Source organism: Lissotriton vulgaris, chromosome 7 (assembly GCF_964263255.1).
Source record: "Lissotriton vulgaris chromosome 7, aLisVul1.2, whole genome shotgun sequence".
Lineage (NCBI taxonomy): Eukaryota > Metazoa > Chordata > Amphibia > Caudata > Salamandridae > Lissotriton > Lissotriton vulgaris.
Genome location: NC_141695.1, coordinates 1393497629 through 1393511587, shown reverse-complemented (window position 1 = coordinate 1393511587; position 13959 = coordinate 1393497629). Strand labels below are relative to the sequence as shown.

Below are 13959 nucleotides of genomic sequence, written 5' to 3'. Positions count from 1 at the left end.
TCAAATGGCTTCGCTATATTGACGACCTCCTGATTATTTGGAAGGGGTCTGAGGTTGATGCGGTCAGTTTTATTAACCGCATCGCTGCTGCGGTGATTTTTGCGCTGTGCTGCAAATTACCATTTTGCTGTTGTCATGACGAGCTCAGCTCGTCATCAGCACACGACACCCGTGGGTGATGACGAGCTGAGCTCGTCATCAGCATCGAAAGGGTTAATGACTTGAACAACAACATCTTTTATTTGGGATTCACAAGTCAAATCAGTGGCACTTCAATTTTTTTGGGGGATGTCGAAATTTACATTCATGATTTAAAACTGGAAACCAGACTTTTCAGAAAACCACCTGCCGGCAATGCCGTGCTTCATGCGTCTAGCCACCATCCAGCCCATCTAATACGCAGCATTCCATATGGAGAGATGCTGCGTATTAATAGGATATGTAGCTGAGTTGGACTGTAGAATAGCCTAAAATGAGTGTAAGGCTAGATTTCTGAGGAGGGGGTATCAGCCTGAGTTACTGGACAGCGCAATGTGTAGAGCTAATATTGTTGGAGGAGGGCGCCCTGTAAGGTCACTTGAACAAATGTCTTCCATACCGCAGGATGAGTGCAGATTGATCTTTACGTATAGCAATCAACATCTGGCTATCCGCAGAATTATACGTAGAAACTGGTCTCTCATATCCAGTGACCCTGTCTTAGGATGCCAATTACGTAACCCTCCCAGTATAACATACAGGAAAGCAAGGTCCATGCATGACAGTCTGGTTTCTAGTACCCCCGAAGTCAAAGTAACAGGAAATTGGCTATCGGGTAGCAAATTGTTTCTCAAGTGCTCAGTTTCAAAAGGTTTTAAAAATGGAATAAACAAAAGCGAGTACTCGATTTCCTGTAGTGAGAAACCGGTGTGCATCCAATCGAAGTTAACTTGCAAAACTGAGTATGCGGTGTACGTGCTGGAGTGTCTTTGTGGCCTACGGTATGTGGGCAGCACAAAATTACCAGTACACAAGAGGATACTCCAGCACCTCAGAGCCATTACCAACGGCGACATCGCGTACCCAGTAGCAAGGCACTTTGAGGAAGTCCATAATCAGAATCCCGCAGGCTTAAAGTATTTTGCAATTGATACTGTTCCTCCACTTAGGAGAGGGGGTGACCGTGAGGCACTTCTACGCAAACTGGAAACGGGACATATAATACTGTTCGATTGCAAAATTCCAAACGGCATGAACACAAGTGAGGATTTTTTTTACCTGTTTATAGGTATTTCTGTTGCTTATGACATATCCATGAATTGCTGCTCTTCTAACCAATATACTGGTTGTTTAACTTTTTTATATATGTGGGTATTGTAATGAATTGTTTGGCACTTTTTGTAATTATTTATACACTTGGATTGATATAGCATGTTGATTTGTATTTATTGCAGAGTTTTGCACATTAAATTGCACTTGATTGCTATTTGCACATTGATTATAGCCCACTTGGGCTATATTATTCTGGTAAATGCATTCATATGACTGTTTGAAAGGGACACAACAGGTCTTCTGGAATGAATATTTTAAAATTGGGTTCCTTTTTAAATTTGGTCCCCTGTTTTCTCCAGTTGTCCCAGGCGAGCCTGTCGCATGACAAATTATTGAGTAATAGCAAATGTAATAGACATGTATATAGGATACAGATTTAGTATCATTTTATTTCTTGAATTTATTCGAGAATTGTTTTTACATGTTTTTATACATTGCTTCAACATACTCATGCATTTTAGCTTCGCTACTCATTGTATTTTACAATTATTTTCCAGTCATATTTATTGTACATTTCCATTAAGGGTTTTTTTTTCCCGCAAGAATGGGACTAAAGTATGTCTTCTGTGTTTATGCATTACTGTCAGCACGCTAGCACTTTAAATAGGTCACTCCGCCTTCTCAGCGATGTCATGTGATCAAGGCCCTTCGCGGGCTGAAACGTGTCATGGTGGACTTGGTGTTTGGGCTGCAATAAAAGAATATTTGCACCAGTATTGGGTTTGTCTCGTCTTGTCAAAACTGACTATTTAAAGACGTTTTTTGCCTCATATATATATATATATGTATGTATGTATATATATGTATATATATATATATATATTTATATTTATATATATATAATATCAACTGTACTAGAAACTGCTATTCCTATTAGCAATGAGTCATTTGGTAATGTTATTATTAGGAGTCAAGAAGTTTACAGAACTACTGCCCCACTCTCTCTCCCACAGGTGTCGGATCTGGTCCGGCGTTATCATCGCTGTGACAGAACAATTTGGGCCAGTGTCAACAACCGGATCATGAAGAAGTGCCGGGCTGAGGTGAGTGTCTGCCTATATGTTTCTGCCTCTCTCTGCCTGCTTTTATTTAACATGTCTCCTCTTGCCTTTCCTCCTAGCTCTCTGTCTCTCTCTCCCTGCTGGCCCCTTCCCTTTATGCCTGGAGCTTAAGAACCGTGTAGCGGTGGAAATACTTCACAGTGTAGCAACAGGGGTGTCTGAGGAGAGATGGGCACTCAGTGCGGTAGAGAGTGGTATGAAGCGGAGACATGAGTATTTGTTATACCACAACAACCAGAAATAACATAAGAGCATCACCTTGGATTATTACTGGTATAACACAGAACAGAAATGCAATCGTCCATCCAAGCACTCGCATGGAATATATATAGGGTGCAGCAGAACTGGTCAAACGCATGCTGAAAAACAGCGTCAAGCGTGTTATCCATGGTTGATGATGGCAAATGGCATAACAGAAACCTGATTTTGATATGTTTTACACCATCCGTTTTTCTCAGGAGGACTGAAGTCTTCTTAGTCTCATGATTATGCCATTTCAGCCAAAATGTGTTGGCGTTCTATGTCTGCCTATAACTTACAGTAAACACATGGACAAATCAATGCGCCCTGACCCTCTAGGGCTGCTCAGGTGGTCCCAGAAGAATATTTACATATTTAAACGTTATCCGCTAATAGAATTAGCATTTAGAAAACCTTTGAAATTTATTGAAAAAAACTATAGGTTTCACGCCTGACATAGTTAGGAATTAGCATTTAAAAACTGATCCCAGAAGGATATTAACATATTTAAACGTTATCCGCTAATAGAATTAGCATTTAAAAAAACCTTGCAAATTCACTTAAAAACCCTAGGTTTCAGGTCATATATAGTTAGGAATTAGCATTTAGAAAACCTTGCAAATTCACTTAAAAAAACATAGGTTTCAGGTCATATATAGTTAGGAGTTAGCATTTAAAAAACCTTTGAAATTCACTGAAAAAAACATAGGTTTCAGGCCTTATATAGATAGGAATTAGCATTTAAAAAACCATTGAAATTGCTCCTATATAGTTAGTTGTACTAACTATATTTCGCTCACCCGCAATCCACTGTTGATGATGTCACATATTATATCATTCATGACATGGTCAGTGACATCACTGATTACATCTCAAATGACATCAATGATGACATCACTGATGACATCATCCACGTGGCAATCACATACACCTTTTCATACACTAGTAAAATCTTTCATCACTCTTTGTAAAATACAGAGTATCATATTTGAATCCATTGACACAGCAATACAAGTATCTAAAAACCCACTCATTGATTCTTAGATGTATACACACATATAATCACTTACCTGTAGATTCACTCATACATGCTGTCAATGATCAATAGAACACTATCAAAAATACTTATACACCTATATCGACATTTCACACCAAAACACAACCTATTCACATATGAAGTTATCCTATTCACTTATGCAAACAATGGATCATACTTACATACTTACTTAGCTACACACTTATACAAACACCACTTCATCTATTTATTTAGATAGTAAGTCAAATTTAGTGTAGACTAAAATCATTATTACAAGTATACAGTTATCCATACAGTCACACACACAATCATTGAGTCTTATGTATACTTATTTATATACAACAATTAACACATACACCGCCTTTTATTTTTCTAGTTTATCTACTGAATCAACTATTCAAACATCTTTGGGCAGTCACACACCATCCAACGAACCACACACACTTTCACTCTCCCATACAAATACTCAGTTAACTAATCAATAACTGATATAGACTTTCACATAGCTAGTAACCAACTGGAGAACCAGTTTACACAACAACTGACAAAGTGATACAGATATTCACACAGTTTAGTCACTATCCACTATATTTAGTGAGACACTATAAATTGTTAAAGTCCTCCATTCAAATATTTATTTTTATATATCCACTCATATTTCAATGCAAATTGCTATATATATAATGCATATTTAAATAACGAAGCAAACCACATTCACTGGATGATGTCATCAGTGATGTCATCATTGATGTCATTTGAGATGTCATCAGTGATGTCACTGTCCATGTCATGAATGATATAATATGTGCCATCATCAACAGTGGATTGCGGGTGCGCGAAATATAGTTAGTACAACTAACTATATAGGAGCAATTTCAATGGTTTTTTAAATGCTAATTCCTAACTATATAAGGCCTGAAACCTATGTTTTTTTCAGTGAATTTCAAAGGTTTTTTAAATGCTAACTCCTAACTATATATGACCTGAAACCTATGGTTTTTTAAGTGAAAAAAAAAAAATATATATATATACACACACAAATAAATATATATAGGAAATACCTATTTTGTATTGCTAATATCATTGGCCCCTTTTGACAAATCTTCATGTGCTCTTTTTTTAGCTAGTTTGTGCATGAAAGGTTTTGGGGTGATCCGTCAAGCGGGGGCAAGAAAAAGAGGGGGTTCCAAAATGCAAATCTCTCATGCATTTTCCATTGACTTATTTAGACAGGGCTACAGCTGAATGGAATTACACCAAATTTGGCAGGAAGCTAGATCTTAGTCTGCAGATTGTGCTTTTTGTGATTTTCTGTAAATTCGTTCAGTAGTTTTGTAGAAATGAAGGGTCAATAATATTTGTATATCGAGAAAGTTGGGTCTGCAAGAGGCTTGAAAGACTCTTGTGGGAGCGCCAATTTGAAAATAGAGCTTAATTTGCCTTGGCCCAATACACGTCTGTGGGGGGCAGTGTTCCATTTGAGCGAGTGTTCTCATTGGCTGCCAGCAATATGAGAAATATGGTGCAGGCAGCCATTACAGGACTCAGGGATTAAGTCACCTGTCCGAAGGTCATTTTTTTAAAATTATAGGCGACAGGTTAGGGATACCCTGCCACCCTAGGCCCCATGGGGACCCCTCGGGCCAATATGTAAAAAAAATCTGCATTTTTTGCCAAGATACAGCCGCACTCCAATGGGATTCAAAAACAAATGGCCGCATTCTTCAATTATAGGTGCGGGGAGGAGGCATGCAGTCTCCCTCAATGAGCCATTATTGGCCCGGAGAGCCCAACTCCGGGACCAAAATTCCCCAAAGAGGGGAGGGTAGGCACATGGCCCCAAGGACCCCATCCTCGGGACTGATATATTTAACTGGGAGGAAGGGTGCGGAACCCCCTCCCAAGCTATTGTAGGCCCTGGGAAGCCCTCTCCCAAGACGATTAATAAAATAAAACGATAGGACAGTTCCGGCTGGACTGTTCCAGTGAGGAGAAGGGTCAAAACTGATTTGCATATGGCTGGGTCAAAACTGGGGTGGCATAGTGTGCAAATGTACAATGGATTTAGCCCAGATCTCTTGACTGGGTGTGAGTGTTGGATTTATTTTGCACTTCGTCCATCATTTGTTACCACAGCATTTTTCACCCTAAGTAGGATACGTTGGCCTAGACGTTGGGTCCCTTGCTTGCTGTGCCACTGGATTCAAGCTAGCCTGGCTGATGAGGGGTGATGCCCTGAAACCGGTACCAGGATTCTTGTTTCCGGTTCAGGAAGCACCCGGCTTGGCAGTTCGGGCTAGACTGTTCCAATGAGAAGCAGGGTTAAGACTGACTGCATATGGCTGGGTCCAAACTGGGGTGGTGTAGTGAGCAAAAGAACAATGAATTTTACCTAGATCTCTTGTCTGGGAGTGAGTGTTTGATTTATTCAGCATTCTGTCCATCATTGTTGCCACAGTTGTAATGTGGTGCAGACGCAAAAACAAAGGATTCTCTAGTTTCATGGGGCCATGCCCCAGTGCAAAATGAAGGAATGCCCCCTTTGAATCATGCTGGCACACATTTAGCACTAGTGTGATTCATCTAGGGGCGGAACCAGTCACCATGGATTAGGCGTCTCGGAGCTCCTCACCGCCACTTGGACCCTGAGCTGCTCCAGACACCCACGCCCTACTCTGGCTACCTCTTTGACAACATCAGCAGCCCCCGAGTCTCGAGGACACAGCCATGGGCAACCCCCTATCTGGTTTGTGCACTGGCCCCAGAGGAAGTCAGTGCTCGCAAACTTGAGTTTGTGCCCAAGATTGTGGTCCCATAGTAGCAGATTGACCGCGGGGCTCGCAAGGGTATACAACGTGACTTCAGTTGGATCTCTGGTCCCTCCTGGTGAGACGGCAAGGGCTAGATTGAAAGAGCCTGCATCTCAAGTGACCCCAGGGGATTAGGCAGCACTCTAACGAGAGCTGACCCGGAATGACGCCTCCTCCCCCATTGTTAGCGAGGCCATCACGCAGCTGGGACTACAGAGGAGAGGACTGCCCCGCTGCGAAGACTGCCCCTCTGGGCAGAGAGGGGGCTGCTTACTCCACCGTCATGGGGCTTGTGAATGCCCAGGTGGCAGAATAAGACCCATGGAGGCCCATTCCCCTTAATTCCTTAATTTCCCTCGCATTATCCTGCAGCACTTTGTTGGGCCACAGGAGGCTATGTGATTGGAGGTACATCCCCCCCGTACTAGGCCCAGTATTGGTACTTGGGGGGCCATGGAGACAGTAGGCAATTACAAACTCTGGCCCTGTGGCCAGCAGGGTGGCCCCACAGGCTCCTGCGGCACTTCCCACCAACGCCCCGAGTGGTGAATGAAGGCACCCCACCAGCTCCTGAGAGCAGACTCACCACTGCAGCTGTATGAGTGTACATTGGGGAGTGACTGGGACAGTGTTTCCATGGGCCATGGTGGAGTGTATCACAGCTGACGGACATTCTTGCCTGCTGCTTTGTCTTGACCCTCTCCTGCTCGCCTTGACAGACAATGGCCACGTGCAGCATCACAAGGATGGAGCACCCCACCCTGGTGCCTCCCGCTGGGGAAGAGGACCCCTCTACTATGGACTCCAAGCTAGACAAGCTCTTGGCAGCATTTTACGCTTTGAGAGAGCACCTGGAGAGTAGAATAGACTCCACTGCGGTGGAGCTGGGCCTTCCCCAGGAGGCAGTCCAAAAAGGAGGCTGGGAGGGTATCCGCTCTGGAGACAGCAGCCCAAAACCTGGAACCAGAGGCCTAGGCCACAGCGTGCCCCCTTACCGACCTGGAGTAGCAGACGAATAGTTAGTTGCCTGGCTGGGTGACCAGGAAGTTAGGCCCACAGCAATAACATGGTTATTGGACTGCCTGAGGGAGTGCAGGGCGATTCTATGCTCTACTTTGTAGAGAATTGGCTGCAGGTGATAGTGGTGCCAGAGGTCCTCCCTGAGTTGTATGCAGTGGACTGGGCGAACAGAGTCCCTGCCTCACCCCTTAGACCTGGGGCCCCGCCTTGGCCAGTGGGGGCCTGTCTCCTCCACTTCCAGAATAGAGATTTCCTCCTCCGGCAGGCCCGACTGCACGTTCCAGTGCAGTTGAGATTGAGTATGTGAGAGTGTTGCTTTATCCTGACTTCAACCTGCAGCTGCAGATGAAGCATGCCTCATTCCTGTCCATCAATTGCTGACTTTGAGAACTGGGACTGCTTTATGCCGTACTCTTCCCGGCCCGCCTGAGGATACAGTATAGGCAGCAGGCAGCGGAGGAACGCACAATGGCAGTAGAGGTGGTGGCTTCCATGCACTCTGGTGAGACCTCCCTGCGCACTGATGTCTGATCCCAGAGGGGCTCCACATCGAGCTCAGGAGAATCTGTGATCCCTGGTTTGGGTGGTGTCCTGCAGGGGGGTCACCCCTGGCTTAGTGGATCGCATTGTTTGACACTCTGGTGGGCAGCAAACTCAGTAAATCATCTGCAGCTGCCTGGAGCTGGGGTCTTAGCTCCTTAAGTCTTCGGGCTATTAATTGACTCTGTATTTACGGTTGGCTTGGGGGTCCTGGATGTGGGCAGGGGCCTGCTTTCACACTGCCTGTCTCACAAATTGACATCCTTTGCCTTCTCCGGCTTGGCTGGTCTCGGGTTCCTCTCATTGTTTCCATTATGGACTAGGCTTTCCGTGGAGGTGGGGCTCTATTTGTTGGGCCTGTTGCCTTTTCCTGGCTGTTTGGATAGGATGTCTACATGTCTCTGTCCGTGGGAGGGTAGTCATTGGAGGGACTTTGGGTTGTTTATGAGGGGAACATTTTGTTGTTGGTTGTTATTATGTGTGCTGTGTTGTTGGCAGGTGTGGTTCATGTGCGGCAAGGTATCAGAGGGAGAGGAGGGGCTTCAGTGGAGGGACTGCTTTACCCCTTAGCTACAAGTCTAATGTTGGGATGACTGATCACTTACGAATCATTACCTGGAACGTGAAGGCGCTGGTGTCCCCCTCTAAGCACAATAATGTACTAGCAGGGAGGGGCGCTGATTGCTTTTTCGCAGTAGACACATTTAACAGCTGCCGTGGGCAGGGCACTGCACAGGCGGTGGAAATGCCAGCTATACTAGACTTTGAAAGAGGGGTCCTTATTTAGATAAACCTGGGCGCCGTTTCACCTACATAGATCAGTCATGGACCTGGAGGGTAGGTTTGTGCTAGTACTGGGTCAACTGGATGGTAAGGATGTAGCATTGCTTGACGTATATGCCCCCAACACTGACCAGGCACCCTCACAACCCTCCTTCCCTCTATGTTTCCCTATACTCGAATAGTAGGTGTGGATTTTAACTGCATGGCTGATACCTATATGGAAAGGTTCCAGCCCCCCGCTGCGCGCAGTGCCTGCAACTAAGCTAGCGGCTGCCTTCCGTAGTTAGTTACAGCATTGTGGACTGTCAGACTGTTGGGGAGTGAGGAACCCTGCGGCTAGGGTTTTCTCTCTTTGCTCTAGTGTGCTTGACTTAGCGGTGAGGCTGGACAAGGTGCTTGGCTGCCCTGAGGCATGTGAGAGTGTCCTTGATGCTGAATACCTGGCATGGACCCATTCTGATCACTGTCCTCTGCAGTGTACATTTCTGTGTTCTGCGCTTCAGGCTTGCATTCTCTCCTGTAGGCTAGATCCCTCGCTGTTGGAGAATCAAGTGTTCTGGGTTACGCTGCTATAGAAACTCCCCTTATATTTGGATGATAACCAGGGTTCTCCTACGTCAGTAGGGTATGAATGGGAGGCGTTTAAGGTGGTCATGAGGGGTCACAGTATAGCAAATAAGGTGGGGGTGCGTGCCCAATTGCATTGTGAAATGCAACTACAGGAGGTGGTTTTGGAAGGGCTCCCTGCAGGGCTAGAGAATACAAGGGCAGCAGGTAGCAGTGGCTGGCTGAGCGAGAAGATCTGTTTACCTAGATGGAGCGCTTGCGCCAATACCACTACAGAGCATACATGGCGAGGGTCCAGCTGATGGACAAAGTAGTGAACATGCTAACCTGGCTCCTCAGAGAAGAGGCTGGGGGCCATACCATTCTCCAGATTCATGTATCTAGCGACCGGCTTGTGTTTGCAGATGGTGACAACACAATTTTTCAGAGTTTCTACTGTGAGCTATATGCTGCAGGTTTAGAGGAAGATGACTCATAATGTTCCACTACATTGCGGACAAGCCTGTGGTCAATCTGGGGCTGACCAAGCAATTGAGGGAGTACAGGTTACACTGCAAGAGGTTAGGGGTGCCGTCAAGGAGATGGCAAGGGGCAAAGTTCTTCGAACTGATGGCTTACCTGTAGAATTCTACTCTACTTACCTCGCAGTAGTCGCCCTGCGACTGGTGACATTTGTTAATGAGGCGAGGCACACTGGTGTGCTCCTACCATCCTTCCCTGAGGTGGTAATAGAGTTGCTTCCAAAGAAAGGTAAAGACCCCTTACAGTGGTATCCTACCACATGGTATCCATGCTCAATGCAGACTATAAAATACTGAGTAAAATACTGGCCAATAGAATGCTACCTCACCTGACTAAACTAGTACAACCTGATCAGACAAGCCTTATCCCCACCCGCAGCACTGTTCCGAATATTCAAGATTTTTTCAGATTTTAGATGCTAGCGAGTCATTCCCTCCCAGTGCCCTGGCCATCAGAGTGGGATTTTTTGTACGCCATGCTCATGGCGATGGAGTTCGGAGTTCCCTTTGTTAGGTATACCAAGCTCCTGTACTCCCAACCACGGACAAGGGTCCAGATGGGTGTGGTGATCTCCGAAGCATGTGCAGTGGAGCACAGTACTTGACATGTCTGCCCTCTATCCCTGCTGCTGTTTCTCATTGCACTGGAACCACACGTGTTAACAGTGCAGCAGGGATGACGCCACCAGGGCCTACCGCTTTTAGGGGATCAAGTCTACGGCAGCGACACCATCTGATTTCGGATGGTTGTCTGGACTAGAGGTGAACTGGCCCAATACGTGCGCCTTCCCCTTCCGACCTGACCCGGAGGAGACCTAGTGCTCTTCTGCCATCCTAGAGCTGCGCCTGGAGTTTGTCTCTATTCAGTGTCTGGGGTAGAATTATACAGATCCCTGGAGCTGCGCCACAAGAGCAACTTCACCAGGGCTCTATCCACGGCACAGAGTTTGATATCCTTTTAGAGTACCCTACCGATCTCGTGCATGGGCGATTGCCAAATCTAAGATGGTACTGCTACCACTCCTATTGTACCTCTGTGCGGCACTGACGAGTGAGCACCCCAGATCTTATTCCCGAAAAGTGTATAGCCTACTTACCACATTATACTGGGTAACAGCCAGACGTAGGGTGACCCTACGGAAGCTGTGCTTACCACTGGGTGAGCTGGGTTTGGCCGAGCCCGATTTAGAGTTACACTATATGTCTGCCCAACTGCAGTGGGTCACTAGATGGAGATTGGCACATTGGGAGGCAATAAACATATGTGAGTAGGGTATACCTACCAAGATCTCCTGACTCATATCCTGATCACCCCACTTCAGCCTAAATGACCCAAGGGGAGAACGTATTGGTCCATGCAGCACGGTATGCATGGGCGAGGGCCTAACAGAGAGCCCACTCCAGAACTCCATACTCGTGTAAGCTCCCCTTGCAGATGAGCCAGTACTGGCCACTTCCTGGAGGCTGGGTAGGCCTGGAGACATGGCCTGATGCGGGCATGCATATAATGGGGAATCTTTTTTATCTTCTTATTTCTGGAATGACCAAGGCAAATACCCTATTGGATCGAGCCTTGTTAAAGGTAGAACAACTGGATATACTTTCCCTATGCCATGGGTGGGAGGCAGACTGGGGCCCATCGCTTTCAGATTCTGCTTGGAAGTCAATACTGATGGCTACCCCAAGGTATACATGAGCCCTCCAATAGGACGTACCTCATGCCCGGTAGGCTGCACACTATGTTCCCCGGGGTGTCGGCGGACTGCCCAGCTGTCGGATGTTGGAAGCGTGATTTTTCCATATGGTGCAGTCCTGTCCGACTTTAGCCTCCTACTGGGCGCCAGTCATACTAGTTTTGCAGTGGGACATGGACAGGCAATTTGAGTGCACTCCACAATATTGCCTTCTGTGCCTGTATACTCGAGGTGCAACATGGAAAGTGATGGACCAATTTACAGACTTGGCCCTACTACTTGCCTGGAGGTAGCTGACAATGTGTTGGAAATCTGCCTCTGGCACTGACTTGTGTGACCGGAGCAGGGAGATGACCATGGGGACGGAATGTGAGATAGGACTTAACAGAGTGGATGCTCTGGGAATGCGGAGAGTCCCCTTGCTGTCCTCATGGGATGCGATTTTGGCAGCCTGTCTGCATTTGGATAGACAAGGTAGAATCGCGGACACAGAGGCGTAGTCCCCTCCACCCCCTTGGTAGTCCGCTGCGTCCCATCAAGACTGCCGCTAATATTCTCGCTGGTCCCACGGAGCAGCTCTGAGTGTCTCAAGCCTGATCTACCCATGCTGTGTCTGATCAGTGCGGCTGAATGTCACGCCTGGATGGGGCAGTGGAGGGATGTGATGGTGAAGGTCACACATGCGTGCTTGGGATGGCACAAGGTGGCCCTGCACCTGGAATAATGAGGCCATCCCAGGTGCACATGCCTGTTGCAAACCCCCCTTCCTTCCCCAGCACTTTGTGTAATTTATTTATAGCATTTGTATAGCGCTCTGTAACCCTCCGGGCATCCTGTAACATGACTCCAGACTGCTCTTGGGCAGGAATGCAACCTCACCTAGGGGAGAAGTGCACTGTGTGCTCATAGATGCACCAGAATGATCCTGGACAAATAAAAAAACCTCACCAACTATTTCTTACTACGGTCCCCAAAGCAAAGTCTCTCGGGAAAATACTGATGAAAAACACGTTCAGGCAAAGTCAGGTGACTTGGACGAACCTCAAAAGCTTTGGCTTGGTGTAAAAAACACAGATCAAACTTTGGGTACTTTTGGCTGCTCGTATGCTATTGAAGCAAGGAAATGAAATGTAATTCAAATTTAAGGTTCACATCATGGTAAAGCAGGGAGGAACATTTATTTTACTCAATCTAAGCCATGTTAATTTGTTAAGAAATAGAGAAAATACATACTTTTCAAATGTGAAATATTAATGAAATTGAGGTAAACTCAATGTGTAAAACGTGTTTGCTCGATTTGTAAATAAAGTGAGTAATGGCCAATAAATTTTTATGTCAAAATCTCTGCTACTCAATCACAGCCATTTACAAAGTATGCAGGTATTATGTGTTTAACTATCAATTTTCAATACCTTTACTCCAGTTTCATCCCTAAGGCCCAGATGTATCACACTTTGACATAATGCAACACAGAAAGACAACTTGCTGTGCAGCATCACATGGAGAAGGCAGGAAAGCACCATTATCTATCAAGTTATGGCGCATTCCTGCTCTCTCCTTGTGCTGGCGCAGTCAGTACAGGCTAGCGCCGGTGAAGGCGCCCATGCGTCATTGTTCAAGGGTGACTGCATTGCAGGTAGGATTATTTTTGTGCAGGAAGGGAAACCTTCCTCCACAAAAACAATCCTCAGAGGCTTTTTAGGTCTCGCCTAGTGTTGCACCGCATGCGCTGCCCGCTCGGCGAGACCTAAAGTGAGAGAGGAGATTTCAGAAGGGGACTTGAAGCTCCGCCCATTCTTTTCAGTGGGTCGCATCAGAGTTTATGCTAAACGCTGGCTTCCCATTGAAAAGGATGCTTTTGGGCCACTGCCCTTCCACCTTTTCGTCCGGCCCATCCAGTCTGTGTCGTCTGCTTCACGGCTGTAGTGAAGCACTTTCTTATCTTTAGGGGGGCCATCTGCTACTTGTCTTATTTTCGTTTCGCATTCGCAGGGTCCATCTGTTTTTTAGCGTCCGTGTTATGCTTGTTTTCTCATGAGCCTGCCCTCTGTCTCAGAACTCACAGATCTGGGCCACCTAGCATGTAATGATTTCTGTCACGCCACCTTCAAGACACAGTTTGTGTAGTATAACTTTTACTGATGTTGTCATTATATTAATTTCAGGTTTTAAACTAGAGAATCCTACCTATTTTTGGTTACAGAATGCTGATCGGTATGCTGTTCTGGGCTGCGCCACTTAAAGCTAGCTAGCGAAAATGACGTGTGAAGAGGCACACCTTCATAGGCTCATTCGAATCTCTGACACAAGGCGAGAGTTCTGTCTATAGGTCACTCGGCCACACCCTGACCCCAATATGTCCTCTGCAGTCGGTTT

General features: G+C 46.0%; 1 protein-coding gene across 2 annotated transcripts in view; it reads left to right on the top strand.

The window, feature by feature from the left end:
* Window positions 1–13959, top strand: part of LOC147705702 (lysophospholipase D GDPD1-like) — a 202768-nt gene that overhangs the window by 143686 nt on the left and 45123 nt on the right. For both annotated transcript variants that reach the window (XM_086932126.1, XM_086932127.1), the window contains exon 6: window positions 2265–2354. In XM_086932126.1, coding sequence (XP_086788252.1) covers window positions 2265–2354 — 90 coding nt within the window. The remainder of the gene's footprint in view (window positions 1–2264; window positions 2355–13959) is intronic.